The sequence below is a fragment of the Notechis scutatus genome, chromosome 3 (assembly GCF_049901735.1).
Source record: "Notechis scutatus isolate UNSWTSFEM ecotype Mainland chromosome 3, rNotScu1.2, whole genome shotgun sequence".
In the NCBI taxonomy this organism is placed as follows: domain Eukaryota; kingdom Metazoa; phylum Chordata; class Lepidosauria; order Squamata; family Elapidae; genus Notechis; species Notechis scutatus.
The window spans coordinates 53980877-53999431 of NC_142011.1; the positions used below are offsets into that span (position 1 = coordinate 53980877).

Sequence of the window (18555 nt, forward strand, 5' to 3'; positions counted from 1 at the left end):
ATACACACACGCACCATGCATACACGCATAGAGATATGCAAGCCTAACCTTTCTAGTCTGCTCTCTTCTATTTGCACTCCTGAAGAGTCAGCTTCTCCAGAATCCCAAGGGGCCTTCCCCCCTCCCTTGATTATGATTTTATTTTAAAAAAATTAAAAAGAGGAGGAAGGTTTTCTTGGTTAATAGCTGGGTATCACATCCTAGAAGAAGAGGATAAATAATTATTCTCTGGATGCTAAATATTTGAGTCTTAAGAATGAATAATAATGAGTGACTCACTTTCTTGTACCTGAATATTAATCTCCCCAATATGACTGATGCATCTTCTACTGCCTTCTGCATTCCCGCCTTGCTTTAGATTTCATCACCACAGTGTCTTCTAGAAGAGTTGAAATTACAACTCCCAGGATTTCAGCCATGCTGGCTATAAATCCTGGGAACTGTATTCCCAAAACTCTTTGAGAATACCACACTGAGGAAGACTCCCCTAGTGGGAATCACATAGGAAACGGATAAGTCTTATTTGATTGCCCTGGTTACTGATCTACCCAGTTCTTTTGACTCAGAGCTGCCTCCTCCCTTGCCCAAATGCCTGACCTGCTGTGATCCCTGAAGGGTTGTTTTTTTTTTGTCTTTAAAGTAGTGAAAGATTTCTTCTAGAAAGAAGTGTGCCAAGGAGTTGAAACAAACTCCCTCTGCATTCAGTATGTGTATCGTCTTACATTTAATTGGTGTTCTTGTGTGCTTAAAAGATAAGCTATTGAAAGGCCTAGCTCTGAAACTGGAATGCTATTAAGCTCTTTCTAATCCTTCATTATTTCTGCTATTCATTGATGGCACAATATGCCATTAGTGCAGAATCTAAAATTTAACCACATCAGCAAAGAATCCTATGCACTTTTATGATCTTTACTTCCTTCAAGAATTTGTCTATTTTCAAATATAAATCCCAGTAATGAGTACTGTAACTTTAAGAGCTGTCCAGCACTTACACTGCTGAATATAGCCTGAAAACATTACAATAAGACACTATTATGTCTTGATGTTTTCAGACTATATTCAGCACTGCAAAGTGCCTGGCAGCTCTTAGAAAAGTTACCATACTTGTTATTAGAATTTTTATAACAGGCACATTCTTGAAGGAAATAAAATTATTAGAAAGTTTCCTGAGACAAAATTTTAGAATTGTGAGATTTATGACAACTTTAAGAAAGATTACACCACCTGGCAGAGAATAAAAATGCCCCCTAAGTTTTAAAGAAAGAAACAACTTTAACATTTTTTACATCATCAGTTATCAAGATATAACTTGTGAAAATATATAGTCCATTTTTAGCCATCAAAAATTTGTGAATCTGCTGTGAAAAGGACAGTGTGAATTGGGCAGTAGTAACACTGGTGCAAAGTGCCAAAGCAATATAATTTCTTACCTGGCTAGATAATTCTTTCTTTCTCTACTACTTACAGAATGATTCAAGGCAACACTATATGAAGCTGTTGCTTAAACTATTCTCGAATGATTACTAAGCATATTGGTTCAGGATGATTAAAATTTTGTGTGGGTTCTAGAAGGTCAGGAGTAAACATTTTGAAGATTGAGACATGTGAATTTCCATTAAGGATGAATTAATAGTTTCTAAATTATAGTGAAGTTTGGAATAATTCCTTGACAATTTCTTTTAGAGAATTATAGCTAACGCAGAAAGGAAATCAAACATCTTAACTAATGTGCTTTCAGTGCTGGCTCATTTTGCAAAGCAACTACTTTAATATTACGTTAATGATATTTCCTCCAGTTGGGTTCATTTGCATGTGCTTTAGTATTGATACCTATACTTTGGCCATAGTTTGAATTGGTGTTCTGCAGATGTGTTAGATTTCAACTTTCTTCTTCCCTAGCCATAACGGACAAAGGCAATACTAATTGAAATTATTAGAGCTGTATTCCAACTTATCTGAAAAGTGCCAATTAAGGGAAGTTGATTAAACTGGCCCTGGGAGATAATATAAAGCACTGAATAGATTGCAAGGAAGTGTTTTTTTCTGAAGAGAGAAACATGTTCATAAGCAATAGTGAATGAGAAAATGCTTGGCTAATGTTAGGAAGCATATAAGCTAGAAATAGCCATTCTGTTACAAATACAGTTCTTCTGTATACCAAGCATGGTAACTATGATTTGGATCAGGGGTGTCAAATTCATGGCCTCACAGTGTTGTCACATGATGTATCGGGACTTCTTTCCCTTTTGCTAAACTGGGCAGGGGTGGGGCCAGCACATGATGCATCCGGCCCGCGGGCCATGAGTTTGACATCCCTGGTTTGGAGTATTTCCTTGGGCAATCAAATATTCTTAGCCTGTAGACTTGCCTGCTGAGTCAGCATGGCTACTGACTCATTGTAAGCAAAAAGACACCTTGTTTGAATGAGACTTTGTCTGAGAAACCCATTCTCCTTTGTCTTTGGTGTATTTATTTATATGGTCTGATTCTGCAGCTCTAATTATCTAGGTTACTTCTGATAGCTGCTTTGGCAATTCCAACAGAGCTCAAAGATTAGAGGTTATATATAATTGCTTGAAAAACAAACAGTTAATATTATTATTTTAAAAAAATAGTTGAGAATCGGTGGGAAAAAAGCAGCTAGGGAGGGTTTTTTCAGTTTTCAACTGAAAATTCATCTATTCAGCTCCTAAATAATCCTTTCTATTTTTTCCTCCTCCACCCCCCAGGAATCTTTTGGATAAAGATACATTCTCCAAGTCTGACCCATGTACGTAAGTGTTGCATGAACTTTCACTTTTCTTCAAGATGAGTTTTGATTATACTATTTGGGCTTTGTTCATGAAATTTCTAGTCCCCAATTTATGGATCTGTCAAGTTCTATATTGCGAATATATGCAAATTACAATCTTAAGGCAAAGTAAAAGCCAAATTAAATATTTTAAGAATCATTAATTTAAATCTGGGAAGCATAATACATAATTGTAATTACTGGGATTTGCTAATCACAGAATTTAAATAATTCCTGGTGTAAAATAAACAATATTTACCAATTTAAAATGTCTTATTGGCTTTAAACTTTCATTCTTACATCTTTATAATCCGAATGACCTCATGCTCTCACATATTTATACAACATAATCATGTTGGTCAAGAAATTCATGTTAATAAACACAGAGAAATGTATTAAGTATGTGGATGATTTCTGTTTTCACTAAGGTGACTTGCTTTGAATGTATAAAATGAGCAGAGACAGAGTGAGTTTCTCCTTTGTATTAAACAGAAAAAGCTCTGAAAGGTAGATATTCATTCCTACATAGCAATTATTAAACCCAGCATAGATTATACTGTATATATAACATTCTGGTATGTACTTCTAATGCATCTGAAAACCTGATTAATAATTTATTATCTCTGACCCTCCTTTCTTCGGCTTCAACAATTACATTGCCTACATTTCTGATATGTGCTGTCCAGTGTATTTTATTTTATTTTAGTTCTCTATAATCTTTTCTCCCAGTAGAATGGAGATAATGGTGCATTGATTGCAAATATATTTTATCTGATTCTCCTAGACTGATTCTTATATATGCAAAACATCACCATCTATATGTATGACGAGGGAAATAACTGGTTTTGGAGAAGCCCAACCCAAACTACCTTGGGGGCCAGAATAAACAGGAAGACAACAAATAATATTAGGTGTATGAGAAAAGTTGGCAGAAATGCCAAAATAAGTTAGATTTTTAAAATTATATCTCCTAATAGTGGGAAGGGAGCAGAGGTGGTATTCAGCAGGTTCTGACCAGTTCTGGAGAATCGGTAGTGGAAATTTTGAGTAGTTCAGAGAACTGGAAAATACCACCTCTGACTGGCCCCGCCCCCATCTATTCTCTGCCTCCCGAGTCCAGCTGATCGGCTGGGTCTTCTTTTGTTGCCCTGCACAGGAGAACAGAGCTGGAAAGCAGGTTAGAGGGAATGGAGTTTGCAGTAACCTTCCCCCAGGAGTGGGGAGGGAATGGAGATTTTACAGTATCCTTTCCCTGCCATGCCTACCAAGCCACACCCACCAAGATCTGCTTTGCCCACCAAGCCACACCCACAGAACCAGTAGTAAAAAAAATTGAATCCCACCACTGGAAGGGAGACAACCCACTAAAGCAAATCTGGGGAACAATGGCCCTTTCATGACTTGTGGACTTCAGCACCCAGAATTCCTGAGTCAGCCATGCTGGTTCAGAAATTCTGGGAGTTAAAGTCCATAAGTCATAAAGGGGCCAGAGTTCCCCACCTCTGCAATAAAGATTAGACGAACTTTGTGGTCTTAGAATGTAATTAGCATAGTAGGATATTGTGGAGTGGCTTGGAAAAGATGTGGAAGATATCGTGACAGCCTAGATTTCTGAACAGTAACATTTTGCACTGTAGCACATTATTGCGGATTCACCTTGTGAAGTTCTAGTTCCTTTGATTAGCACTGAGGTTACAACTAATGTGTATAGATCCTGCGGCAGATAAAAGACATGATCAGCAGAACCCAGGAAACAAAAAGCTTAGTGGGACATCATTTGCTCTCTGGCAGCTTCTCTTCATTAAAATCTCATTAATCATTTTTACATGTTTTGCTATGCTTTAATAATGGGGAGCAATTGAAAGTGAGCCAAGTACATTAGTGAAATACATTGTTGGGTAATTTAAAAGTCTTGCTTGGTTTTCTGTGCTAAATCATGAAGGAGCTATAGTTCTTTGATTCTGCATTTAGCATAGTGCCTAGTAGCGTAGATTTTTCAGAGGTAGCCACAAGGAGATCAGAAGATGAAAAATGGCATCACTGTGTCCCAATTCAAGTTGTGTGTTTTTTTTAAAATGTCATATACAGTCTTGTAGTGTTTCTTTTTTTATCCTGCCTTTATTATTTGTTTAAATAACTCGAGGCACAAACATACCTAATATTCTTTGTCCTCCTATTTTCCCCCCACAACAGCCACCCTATGAAGGGAATTGGGCTAAGAGAGGATGAGTGGCCCAAAGTCACCCTGTTGTTTTTAATTGGGACTAGAACTCACATTTTTCTTGTTTCTAGGCTCATGGCTTAACCACTAGACCACACTGGGTCTCTTGTCTCTTTTGTCATTTTGATGAAAGCATGAGATTTGACCTGGATTTATAGAAGGAAGTATCCACCTCTGAGTGGAAGAAAACAGGATAGTTTATGAGAACCTCTCCTGTGTTTCTTTAGAGTGCAGTTGCTTCATTGCTACTTATACAGAAGGGAAAGCAAGGAAAATGTGTGTGTTGTAGGGAGGGTCCAACCCAGGAAGGACAGCAGAGGTTTCTCTTTATGGATTTGGACAGTAAAATAAGGCCAGAACCCAAAGGTTATTGGTTTAATTATTCCTTTTATTTATGTTCTATTTTTATTCTAGGAACTCAATGTGATAAACATGAGTCTTTCCCCCCTACTTTGTATTATCTACACAAAAAATAGGTTAAGCTGAGAAGTCTTCAGAAAAATATATAGCTGAGAGAAAACAGTGAATCCCAAATCATTTACTGAAGGTTTTTTTTTTTTTTTTTTGGAGGAATTGGGGATTGAATTTTCCATGTTTGTTTATTTATTAAAGTGCTATGCTACCCATCTTGCCAAGTCTAGTTTGATTCAAGAGGGTAAATCCAGTGAATCTAATGAATTTGGATGGAATTAAGCTACAGTGTTTTGTGTTCTTTCTGACAAGAATTCTAGAGACACTAATTTTAGTATAAAACTAGGCTTGGCATGCTGTAGTTCCCAGTTGAATGTGATATAACTTCTAATTCCAAAACAGCCTCTCTTTTTCCTCATGTAAGCTAAGGCAAATAACTCTTGTGCTATTCCATTATGTGGGAGAACAATAGCAATCAGTCATACTTATGAAATTGATGTTATGTAGATTATTGGAGCTGAGATGCAAAAGTAACAGAAACGGATCCACTCTTTTGAGCTGATGGGGCAGAATGGTTGGGATGTTGAGTTGAAATACTTGCTTAGCCATTTTCTGTCAGTCAGTTTATCCCATAAGATTATTGTGAAGATCAAACACAAATACAAAAAAAAACAAAAAAAAAACACGATGATGGATGCTTAAGATGTCACACAGTTCAAAATGTGCTTCTTAAATGTGATTTGCACCTAAGGCCTGATCAAATCAAAAGTTCTAGCATTTGTTGCAATTAGTTTCCTTTTCAGTTTTTCATTATAACCTAGACCTCAAATCCTCCCCATTCTTACCTTTTTGAGTTTGCAGGAAAATGTTTTTCATTAATAGCAAAATGGAAAAAGTTTAGATGCTATCTTTGTGTACATAGCAATAAACAACATTTTAAAAGAAAAAGGAGAAGATAAAGAAATAATGAACCATAGCTTTACAATTTTCAGGAATCCAGTCCCACCCCCACTTCACCCACCTTCTCAGTGGGGGAGATCAAGCTTCAGTAGTTTCATTTAGCTTTTGATCTTGCAGAAGCTTGTGAAGTCTGCCTAATACAATCTGTGCTGTGTGGCACTAGAGCTAAATTCTTTTCTCTGTGCCAGTGGCTTAGTTAACTTGTGGTTGTTGTTTTTTTTTCCTTTACAGTGTGTGTGCTGTATACTCAGGGCATAGAGACCAAGCAGTGGAGAGAGGTATGTAACTTGTGTGTTAATGGAAAAATTCGTGTCTCAGAAAAGTGGTGACTCTCCAGCAGATCGTATCTCCTGGATTTCATTCTGCTTTACTGCCTCTTACAATTATTACAAGTCACCTTCTTGCCTTGTGCCTTGGAAATTGTGTGTGTGTGTGTGTGTGTGAGTGTGAGTGTGTGTGCTTCTTTATCATCTGAAAAGCAGACTAGGTTAAAGGCATTTGATGAAAATTCTGTTGGTTAAAAATGGCTGAGATGTCTTGTGTATTTGTTGTGGCACCACTGAAGGGTGTGAAAGCTTCACTTAGAAAGCTTCACTCACACTCAATATGTGTCCATTGGATTGCTTTTACATTCCCTTGTGCTAGTATAGCACATAATGGCAGTGTTTCTCAATCTTGGCTGCTTGAAAAGTTCTGGGAGTTGAAGTCCAGATGTCTTCAAGTGGCCAAAGTTGAGAAACACTGAAACATGACATTGGTGTAGCTGGCATAAAGCTGCATAGGCTGATGGAAAGGTTCCAATTCATCCAGTTGATGTGAATATGGCTGGAATTGAAAATACGATGCAGAAGGACAGAAGTTAAGGCCAAAGTGATACATGAGAACAGTAACTCTGGATGTTGAAACCCAGCACATAGGAGCCACATGAGAAGACGAATTAAGGGGCTGAATTTAAGACATTGGGGTGGGGGGAGGAAGCAAAATTCAGTCAACTTTTGTAGGTTGTTCTGCAGACTCTCAACTTTACTTCCTGCTAGGTCATTTCTGGAATTGAAATGCCAGAAGAGAAAAGGGAACCTGGAATGAGAAACAGAAGAGATAGAAGCTGTAGATGGGTGGGCAGGTTTCCGTTCCTATCCTCTCCCTGAAACACAAACTTGTTGCTTTTAAAAATAAGACCTCCTACTCCTCTCTTCCTACTCTTATATATTTTCACACACAACTGCTGCTGTGTGGGTGCTGGGGGGAATCCTATGCCTTATTTCTTCAGTTCCGTGATGTAACATTATGAGTGGGAAAGATGTGAAGGAGAAAGGTATTTGCCCTTAAATGCAAATTGTACTTGAAGGGTCCCTTCTCTTTACAAACCTCCTGATTTTCCTCACAGGTTTTGCTGTCTCTCTCCCCCCCCCCAAAAAAAAAAAAATCATGAAGAAGAAACCTGTAGATGTTTTAATTTTGGATCTGTAAATTGTTCTTGGCACTTATCAAAGGTATCATCACAAGAGACGGACACTTACACATGAACTGTTGCACAGTTTAGCAGTTTGCAGACCCTGGAGGATTGTGGAACTTGTGGAAGACAATTTTCCTTATGAGAGGATATCTGGCCCCTGAGGTCTTTCCTCTCCTGAGCAGCTGAGCTGCCCAAGTGACTCAGTGCCCTTGCAAGAGGTTTTAGGGCAGTTGGAGCAAGATGGTTAGCAGGGATATACCTGCCATGTTGCATTGGGGGAAGAGTAGTTTTCCATTACTTTTCCTTTTATCTAAGGACCTTAACTGCTTTAGTGAATCATTGTGGTTATTTTATTGTTTTGTATTTTGTTATGAAATTGATATCCTGAACTGATCTAACTTGCAAGCTCTATGGGCAAGATGGGGTAAAAAACAATAGAATAAATAAACAAAATACTGCTTCCCCATTCAAAGTAGAAGAAGAAAAGTGACATCGCTCCACATTGAATGCCTTAAAAGCTGGGCTCATGTAGACTTATTTGATTAGTAAATTAATCTATTTTTAGATTTACACAATACTCTTTTCCTGATGAGTATGTTTTATTCAACACAAGTTTATGAATCATGCGTTCTTGGAAGCATGCAGTTCTATGTAATGGCTGTTATAAGCAGTGGATTTCCTACCACTGCTTATACAATGGAAAGGGAAAGGCCTCAATAATTTTGCTGATTGCCAATGTAGTTACTTTTTGTTAGAACAGCAAGAAGGGAATTTGTGTGATGTTGCCACAATATGAAAAAGAGCAGATGGTTTCTCCCACCCCACCATCCCATTCTAATAATGTTGAAGTATATCTCTGTTTCGCTCAGTTACATGACTGTTGCACTCCCCTGAGTGTTTTCCATAAAGACTTCAAGTAAGAAGAGAATCTCTCTGTTCTATGAAATTAACTATTTGGAAACAGCACCACTGAGGTTTTGTTATTTCTTTCTCAGGAGCAATTCCATTCTTGCTGCAGAAGAAAAGGGCCCCATGATTTTTCTATAAGCACTTAAGGCTGGCTTAGCAACTACATCCCAGTTGGCAAAGCAACAGATCAGGTCAGGCTTTGTAATGTTGTTATTTTGGATCCCAGAATTCTCAGCCAGTAAAGGCAATGCATCTGGAGTCCCTCATTTTGGGAAAAGCCTGCTTCTCTGATCTGTCATTTACCCAGTTCAAAAGAATGTGCCATTCCTTTAGAACTTTTAAGGGCAAGGTTCACTCATATGTTCCTTTTTCATCTGGACAATAAGCAATATGGAGGCTACGTGCCCCGTTTTATCTTGGGATTCTGTCATTTTACTAAGCTAATCTTCAAAAGTGGAACAGATTCCTGACTGTTGGATGGGCCTTATGGTGAATGTTTCAGATCAATTGCTATGGCTTTTCCAGGCTTGAAGTATTGTAAATGTTTTTGACTATAGCTGCCACCATCCTTAGTCATTATTGGCTACGAGTGGTTGGAACTAATACAACACATACGAAGTGCATCTGTGCACAAGAAGGCTTCTTTGGAGAATTTGGAGCCAATAGTTGTAATCAAAGAATGAGCATGTGTGTATTTCCTTATCATTATCAAATTCCCAAGTCCCAAAAGAAACTTTCTGGCTGTTGGCAGTATGTTAGTCATCCAGCATTTTTCCCCAGCTGACAATTGTCTCTCAAAATTGGTGTCACAATCTGTGTAATCACTGCACCGTATCACTGGCTACTGTTTTACTGAGATCTAAAGTAGTAACGGAGAGCAAAAGTACAAGGTGTTTAACCAAGAAGTCCCTGATTCAGATCTCACAGCAAATGTGAACTTGGTTGAGTTCAGCGAGGCTTCTCCTCCCTTCTTTTGTAATAGAAATATAAGGGGATTGAGCTAAAATACAAAGATACAAAATCTCTGTAGCTGAAATCAGGTATCTCCTCAACACTGCTGATTGAGCAGCTGAGCTGATGAACTGTTGGATCAAGATCAGTTTGCTGCATTTTCTCTGGAATATTAAGGTGGGCGATTTCCCAATGGAAACTGTTATGTATGAGGCATGGGTTTATAAACGGAGACGAAACTGCTTCTCGTGAATTCAGCTCTTTATTCACAACATGTTAACAGAGACAAAAGAACCCCGGCTATCAGTCACTCTTTTATAGCGTGAGCTGCTATCCGGATAACCAATGGATATTGTTATAGCGTTTGAATCTTGGCGCGGCCCGCCAACAGCCAGTCTGATTGCTCGGAATGAACCAATCGTAACTTGCCATTATATGGGCCAATAGGACGTGCAGGATTACGATCCTGCTAGGCAAATGAATCTTTATTAATTATATTTCTTTAGTTCACAACACCCCTCCCCCTTGGGTTCCGTTTGACAGCCGTGGTGACGTAATCACGCAGGTATGCAGGTCGTTTTACCTGCCTATTTGATTTCTGCTGTTCCACCGGTTTTTGTTTAAAGTTCGGTTCCGGTGGAACGCAAGGCTCGTCTTCGCCCGGGGTTGATTCCGCGGTGCTGTTTTCGGCACTATCAGGGTCCCTTAAGTCCATTCCTGGATCGGGCGGGCACGCCTCTACTACGGTGTTCCTCCATGGGGAGGATGCCCCCGATCCCGGACCTTCTTCAGGTGGCGCGAGTACTTGGTTTAGCGGCCGTCTGTCCTCGATTACGTCGTCATCTATACGGCCTTCGTCCCCCTCGGTATTCCCTCCCCCTTGAGTTTGGAAGTCAGAGGGGTCGCAGATATTTGGTTGTAAGCGAGATCGGAGTTGATCAATGTGGCGTTTCCATATCTTGCCATCTGTCGTCTTAAGGCGGTAAGATCTAGGGCCAGTGAGGTAGACTACGGTGGCTGGGACCCACAACGGTTTGCCGGAAAGGTTTTTTGCGTAGACCAAGTCGCCTACCTTGAATTGGCGATACGTTCTGCTGGATCCACAAGGTTTCTCTGGCGAGTAAGACGGGTGTAGTTGGTCGAGGTGGGAGCGAAGCTTCCGCCCCATTAAAAGTTCGGCTGGGGTCTTATTGGTGACACTATGGGGGGTAATGTGTTGTAGTAAGAGTATTTTGTTCAATCTAGCGTCGATGTCCCCCTGATCCATTTTTTGGATCATTTTTAAGGAATTGAACCATTTGTTCTGCCCTACCGTTTGCCGCAGGGTGAGCCGGCGAAGTTAATGCATGGCGGATGCCCTGGTCCGCCAAGTATTGTTCGAAGGTGAGAGCAGTAAACTGGGGTCCGTTGTCGGAAACTAGAACGTCCGGGAAACTGTGTGTTGCAAATAATCTATCTAGTTTTTTTAATAACAGAGTCAGTAGTTGTGCTTTTCATCTTGTGGATTTCGAGCCAGTTGGAGTAAGCATCCACGGTTAGGAGAAAAGTGTGTCCTTTCGTGGGTCCCACGAAATCAATGTGGATGCGGGACCATGGGCCTCGAGGAGTTTCCCATTCGGTGGGAATTGCTCTCGGTGGGGCGTTGCTGACTTCTTGGCAGTTTTTACACGTGGTAACCCAGGCTTCAATTTGTTTATCGATGCCTGGCCACCACGCGTAGCTTCGAGCGAGGGCCTTCATGCAGACGATGCCCGGATGTCCTTCGTGCAGGGTTTGCAACACGAGTCACTGTAGCCTCTCTGGCACCGACGACTCTATCTCCCCATAGGATGCAGCCCTTCTGGGAGAATAGTTCCGTTTGCCGGTTCTTAAATGGCGCAAAAATGGCGGGGTTTCTTCGACTGGCCACCCGGCGTTCGACCCAACTGAGAACTTTTGCGAGGATAGAGTCTCGTTTTGTGCCGGCAGCGATATCTCTAGCCGTTAGTGGCGGCGAGTTGAGGGTTTCAATTTGCAGCGTGGTGAGGGTTGGAGCTGGGTCGCTGACGGTTTCCGGAAGTGGGGAACGGCTCAAAGCATCAGCGTGGGGAATGGCTTTCCCCGGGCGATGCTGCAGTACGTAGTTGTAGGCTGCTAGGAATTCTGACCAACGAGTCATTCTAGGCGATAATATATACGGGGTTGGTTTATCACCTGCTAAAATGCCAAGTAAAGGCTTGTGGTCTGTAATTAGAGTAAAGGGCCGCCCGTACACATATTCGTGGAATCGCTTCACGGCCGATACAATAGCAAGAGCCTCTTTGTCAAGTTGGCTATAGTTTCGTTCAGCCTTCGCTAATGTCCATGAAAAGTACGCAATGGGGGCTTCATGCCCGTTTGGTAACACGTGACTCAAAATGGCTCCAACCCCAAATGGTGATGCGTCGCACGTAATATTTAATGGCAAAGTCTCGTTGTACTGCATTAGAACAGCATCGGATGTTAATAAGTCTTTCACTTTTTGAAAAGAGTGTTCTTCTCGATGTCCCCAGACCCAGGTGGCTTTCTTGTCGAGAAGTCTATGTAGGGGCTCAGCTACGGTCGCCTTCTGGGACAAGAAGATGTTGTAAAAGTTAATAAGTCCCAGGAAAGCCTGGAGATCAGTCCTATTTTTAGGTCTTGGGGCGTTCTTGATTGCCCTGAGTTTGTTTTCGGTAGGGTGAATACCGTTTTTATCGAGGAGGTATCCGAGAAACTCTACCCTTTCCGTGCATAGTTGACATTTATTTTTTTTAACCTTGAGACCGGCGTCCTTAAATCTATGTAAAACCAATCTGAGACGCCTTTCAAGCTCTTCTCTATTTGGGGCAGCAATTAACACGTCATTGAAGTATGGTACAACCCCTTTTATTCCCTGTAAAAGTCTCTCCATTAGACTCTGAAATATCCCGGGGGCTACACTCACTCCGAACTGGAGTCGGTTGCATTTAAAGGCACCTCGGTGTGTAACGATGGTCTGTGCCTCTGCGGTTTCTGCATCAACGGGTAGTTGTTGATACGCTTGCGCTAAGTCTAACTTTGCGAAGATCTTCCCGCCGCCCAGGGAGTGGAGAAGGTGTTGAACTACCGGCACTGGATAAGCGCTCTGTTGGAGTGCGTGGTTCAGAGTGGCGCGGTAGTCTCCACAAATTCTGATCGACCCATCCAGTTTGATGGGGGTTATGATTGGGGTTTCCCAACGGGCGTGGTCAATAGGTTCCAACACCCCTTGGGCTATTAACTTATCAAGTTGTTCGTCAATCTTGGGTTTAAGGGCGAACGGAACCCGACGAGGCTTAAGGCGGATAGGGGCTACTTCTGGATTGAGGCTAAATGATATTGGGGTCCCCTTGTACTTGCCTAAGTTGTCCGAAAACACGTCGTGGAATTCCTGGACGATGCTCTCTTCCCAATCGTCGCTTCCGGCCTGGTGAATGCCGGCCACCTCGATCCCAAGTGGGGCGAACCATTGTAGGCCTAGTAAGCTGGGCCGGTCACCATCGACGACAGTTAATGGGAGTGACACGGCACGATCTTTAAAAGATACTTGGACTTGACTCACTCCGACGACTGGGATCGTGTTCCCCTGGTAATCTCTGAGGATGATTTTCTGTGTTCTGAGGTCTTGCCGACAGATCCGGAGTCGACTTCCATCAGGCAAGGTTTGTTCTCGATCGCCACTTCCACTCGGATCTTTTGTTTGTCTAATGACGAAGCGTGGCCGATAATAATAGTCTGGTGTGTCTCTTCTCGTCGTGCTGGAAGAGCAGATGTTTTGCTGCCGTAGGCATGGTTGCTCCATTGGTTATTCAACGATCCCGATTTGCAGGGAGGTTCCCTGTGGTTTGGCGGAGGTTGTTCTCCTTTCTATTTGTGTTGAATTCCCTCTTACTTCTGCAGACCCGTGCGATGTGGCCTCTCTTCCCACAGGAACGGCAGATTGCGTCGAGGAATTTACAACCGGATCGCGGGTGGTTTCCCCCACAACCCGCACATGGGCGCTGAAGTTTTAGAGTTTGTTGATCTCGTTCGGCCCGAAGTCTGTTAACCTCTTCTTCATCACTCTCGGATTGGGACTCGAGGTCCTCATGGTGCGCTGTTGCTGAGTGTCTTTCTAGTTGAGGCGAGGCTTCGTGGGTGAATTGACGGAGCGGTGCGTTGGTGCGGCGCATTCGAGCGGCCGACTTCTTGGTTGCCTCTGCTGCAGTAGCGTCAGCAATGGCATCTGCAAGATCGATGTCCCCTTTTGCCATGATCTTGCTCTGTACTGTGTGGTCATCTAATCCCAGAACTATGCGGTCTCTCATAGCTTCCTCTAGGTCTGAAAAACCACAGAGGCCTCCCAGGTTTCTAAGGTCAGCGATGAAGTCTGCAATACTTTCACCCTTCCGCTGATCTCGTTGATAAAATTCGTGTCTCCGGACCAACGTTGGTACGGCGGGGGCATAGTGGGCCCGTAGGATAGGTTCGAGGTTGTCCCAATCCATTGATTTCACCTCAGCCGGTTTCGCGAGCGCCTTCGCCATCCTAAAAATGGCTGGTCCACAATGGGTCAAGAACACCGCCCGCTTCTTTCCGGGTGTTGCGTCTTTCAAATTGTTGGTTTCTAGGAACATTTGAAACCGATCCATATACAACTCCCAGTCTTCCTTTTCCGGGTCAAAAGGAGCGGGTGGTATAGCGCCACCTGACATCCTGTCGATGTAGATGCGCTCTCAGCCACGTGCTTCGGTTGGTGCTCTGTAGGGTTTAGTCAGCTCTTTTGTCTCCGTATCCCATCCTCGTCGCCAGTGTTATGTATGAGGCATGGGTTTATAAACGGAGACGAAACTGCTTCTCGTGAATTCAGCTCTTTATTCACAACATGTTAACAGAGACAAAAGAACCCCGGCTATCAGTCACTCTTTTATAGCGTGAGCTGCTATGCAGATAACCAATGGATATTGTTATAGCGTTTGAATCTTGGCGCGGCCCGCCAACAGCCAGTCTGATTGCTCGGAATGAACCAATCGTAACTTGCCATTATATGGGCCAATAGGATGTGCAGGATTACGATCCTGCTAGGCAAATGAATCTTTATTAATTATATTTCTTTAGTTCACAACAGAAACTGCCTTCTGGGATCCTTTCTTTTTCCTAGAGCCAAGCTGCTGTCTTTCTCCAGTTGCTCTGTGTTTGTTCTTTCATTGCTGTGCTTTGGACAACTAAAATCAAGTGCTATACTTTTACCCATATTAGTCATAGATAAAAATTCCACAGGCTCTGCCCTGTATCTGAATATGTTTTGGATTCCCTGAGTTATATGTTATTTGATTCTGCACTAATAAAATCATGACTTGAAACATATTTGCATATATATCTTTCCTTTCCTTTCCTTTCCACCCCTTGCTCCTTGCCCCTTTTCCTTTTCTCCCAATAATACATCCCTTTCTAACCCTGAAACTTCTCCTGGACTGTCCCACTGGAAAACTGTGAGAATAAAGCCCCCTATTCAAATACAAAATAGTGTGAATGAGAGAGAAAGGGAGAGACAGGTTAAATTTTTCCTCCAACATTTCAATTTTTTCATTTGGTGGATGAGATGAAATTAGAAATGAAATATTCAAGCTTGCTCTCTGAAGTGACATGATCCAGAAAAGTTTTTATCACTTGATTCTCCAACATGTACATGGGCAAAATTAGCTGATAGGCATCACCTATTAGGCATCTTTTCTTGTTATTTCTCTTAGATTCAAATTTATTCCCTTTGATTCATATAGAATACTACAAAACCGAATTGCCCATCATTTTCCTAATTTGAGAATTTAGTCCATTTTATGCTGCCGTTGCAATACAAAATTCCATTGGTATAAAATTAACTTTAATTATTAAATGCAGCCTTCCCACACACAACACCGAACAACTCATCTGCTGCTTGTCTGAATGTTTTATGGCTTTTTACATTTCTCTGCTGCGGACATAGATTACTAAAATGAAATGGTTATTAATATTATAACTCATCACAGACATAGTTCCCTAAAGTATTGCTTCATATTTGAAGATAACATTTGAGGCTTATTTTGTCCTTATTTTTCCCTTCCCAACTGTCATATAGCTAATCTGTGTATATTGCTATTCTTTGTCAATCCCTAGCAACTCACTTCCAAACAGAGGCATTAAAAAAGCCTGGAAAAAATTAAAAGGCAGTAACCACCATGGACATGGAGAACGAACTAAGAAACTAAGCTTGTTCAGTACCTGAACAAATGCCCCTGGCTTAATTACAGCCCCCAGTTATAAGCAGACATTCAGAACAATTTATTTGCCACTGCAGTAGTTCAGAAGTGCTTCTATTATCTATTATAGATCAGTATTTCTCAGCCTTATCAACTTTAAGATGTGTGGATTTCAGCTGGCAGAATTCCACAACAAAAGATGCTAAGCTTGAAAAATGCTGTCCTGGGTCATAGAAAGAAGCCAATTGAAGTTTAAGGTGACTGGGGATGCCTGAGATATTATACCAGTTTGATATCTGGAATATCTGGGAAGAGGGAAATCTTTCATTGTCCTTGGTTTCCAAACTAATGGTAGGATTTGGGTTAGATGAAACATAGGGTGTATATATACATATATACATACTTGTTTTCTGAGGTTCTCGCGGGTATTTGTATGTGGATCTTTGGTTATTTGGGTTTCTCCTGCGTAAGATTGGAGTATCTGAGGCACGCGTTTGATGAAGTCTCATTCATCATCTTCAGGCTTCTGTCTTCGGCTCTGTGCTTCTCAGTGAAGCACTGAGCCGAAGACACAAGCCTGAAGATGATGAATGAGACTTCATCAAACGTTGCTCAGATACTTCCAATCTTACGCGGAGAAACCCGAATAACCAAAGATCCATATATACATGCGTACATACATACATATTACACACATACAGGGGGGGGGGAGAGATGGTGGTTGTGGTGGTATTAATGTCTATGAGATTGGAGTTATGAAGTTAACACGTTTAGTACAAGGATGGGGGAATGCCTCAAATCAAAAGCAATTCTATAGAAGGAATAAAAAACTGCCTTAGATGGTAGGCATGATTGTTGGCAGTGAGTTTTGCTCTTAGTCTAACCAGATGGCTAAACATAAATATCTCCATTGTCAGAAGAGTGAAGGATATTTGTACTTGTTTTTCATATAAAGTCAGAGAGGGGGGGAGAGTCCTTTCCTCGTATGAACTGAACCCAGCTGATCATTTGTTACCTCTTAATAAAAGTTAAACTAAATGTGTCTGTATTGAAGGTGGATATTTTTAAAATTGCAAATAGCAGTTGGTGGGTAGGAGGGACTGTCAAAGCAATTGTGATGGGGGAAATTGAAACCTTTCCTTCCCTGGAAAGATTCTGGAAAATACTTTGGTGAAGAAGAGGCGGGGGGGAATTTGTGTTTAAGGGATCATGTTTTACTATTTCCTTAAATTTGCATTTAATGCTTGGTTCTTGCTAAGCTTAGGCTACAATGGAGTCTTCCTAGATCTGGTTATCTCTACAGTTTCCACAATTCCTGAATTCCATGGACCAGATCGGCAGAGACTTCTGATTCTAATCATCTGGAGGGTTCAGGTTGGGCAAGGCTGGCTTATACGAGTAACTAGATACATGTAGATATGAAAAGGTTCACTCTGAGGACAATTCTGAGGCTCTATCAGTGGCATTTATAGAAGTCACAGATAATCTCAATTCATCTCTTCTCATCTTAATAGAATAGGATGTTGGTGGAAAGTGAATGCCACACTGACAGGTTTAACCTTTTCTGAAGAAGTAAGAAGGTTCAAATATTAACCCTCTGGGGGAATCAATTTACTTTGTTTTCCTCCACAGATAGCAGCATGTAGCCAACTTAGTCTCTGCTCAGGAACTAAAGGGGGTCAAGTCTATTAGGACTCAGAAAGGAGAGCACCTGGGAATCCTAAGCAAAATTGATCTGTAGGCAAAATAGAGGAGGCACCCTTTCCCCACCAACCCCAAATCTGTGGAAAAAGCATTGGCGGTAGAAACCCATTGCTGCTAAGAAAAATACATGGTTAGATTTGTGAAGTCATTAGGAATTAAACTTGACTCAAGGGTGTTTTTATTTTCACTGCAGTCATAGATATTGTAACTGGGTAGTGAACCATGTTGCAGTTCAAGCAGGAGTGGTATTCAGCAGGTTTTGACCAGTTCTGGAGAACCGGTAGTGGAAATTTTGAGAAGTTCAGAGAACTGGCAAATACCACTTCTGACTGGCCCTGCCCCCATCTATTCTCTGCCTTATGAGTCCCAGCTGATTGGCTGGGTCTTCTTTTGTTGCCCTGCACAGGAGAACGCAGCTGGAGAGCAGGTTAGTGGGGTGGGGAGGGATTGGATTTTGCAGTAACCTTCCCCCAGGAGTGGGATGGGAATGGAGATTTTACAGTATCCTTCCCCTGCCACGCTCACCAAGCCACGCCCACAGAACCGGTAGTAAAAAATTTGGAATCCCACCACTGAGTTCAAGATTAGATCCAGTCACCTGCCCCAAGTAGGATGCCGGCTAGCATCGAGCTTAAAAACTGCAGAAATTAGCCTCAGACCAACATACGGTGCCTCTGCCTTCCCAAAAATAACAGATGCTCAGCCCATAGCAACACGATCCTTTGGGGGATTTGCTAAAAACATCCCATATTATTATTATTATTATTTTAAGCTCTGTGTTTTCCTGCTAACAGATGCATACTGAAAGTGACTCAGTTACTGTAATGAAGTTCAGCATCTCTACGTGGCAAGCACACCAACTCTATGGAAATTAGTTTTAATTATATATTGTGTTTAGCTACTTCTTCAATCAACAAAG

General features: G+C 41.6%; 1 protein-coding gene across 3 annotated transcripts in view; it reads left to right on the forward strand.

The window, feature by feature from the left end:
* The window catches only part of CPNE5 (copine 5), a 130400-nt gene that overhangs the window by 30914 nt on the left and 80931 nt on the right, over positions 1-18555 (forward strand). For 2 of the 3 annotated variants that reach the window (XM_026677889.2, XM_087959960.1), the window contains exons 2-3: positions 2730-2770; positions 6615-6661. In XM_026677889.2, the coding sequence (XP_026533674.1) occupies positions 2730-2770; positions 6615-6661 (88 nt within the window). Of the gene's footprint in view, positions 1-2729; positions 2775-6614; positions 6662-18555 lie in introns of all 3 variants that reach the window. The other variant, XM_087959961.1, reaches the window with a different exon arrangement.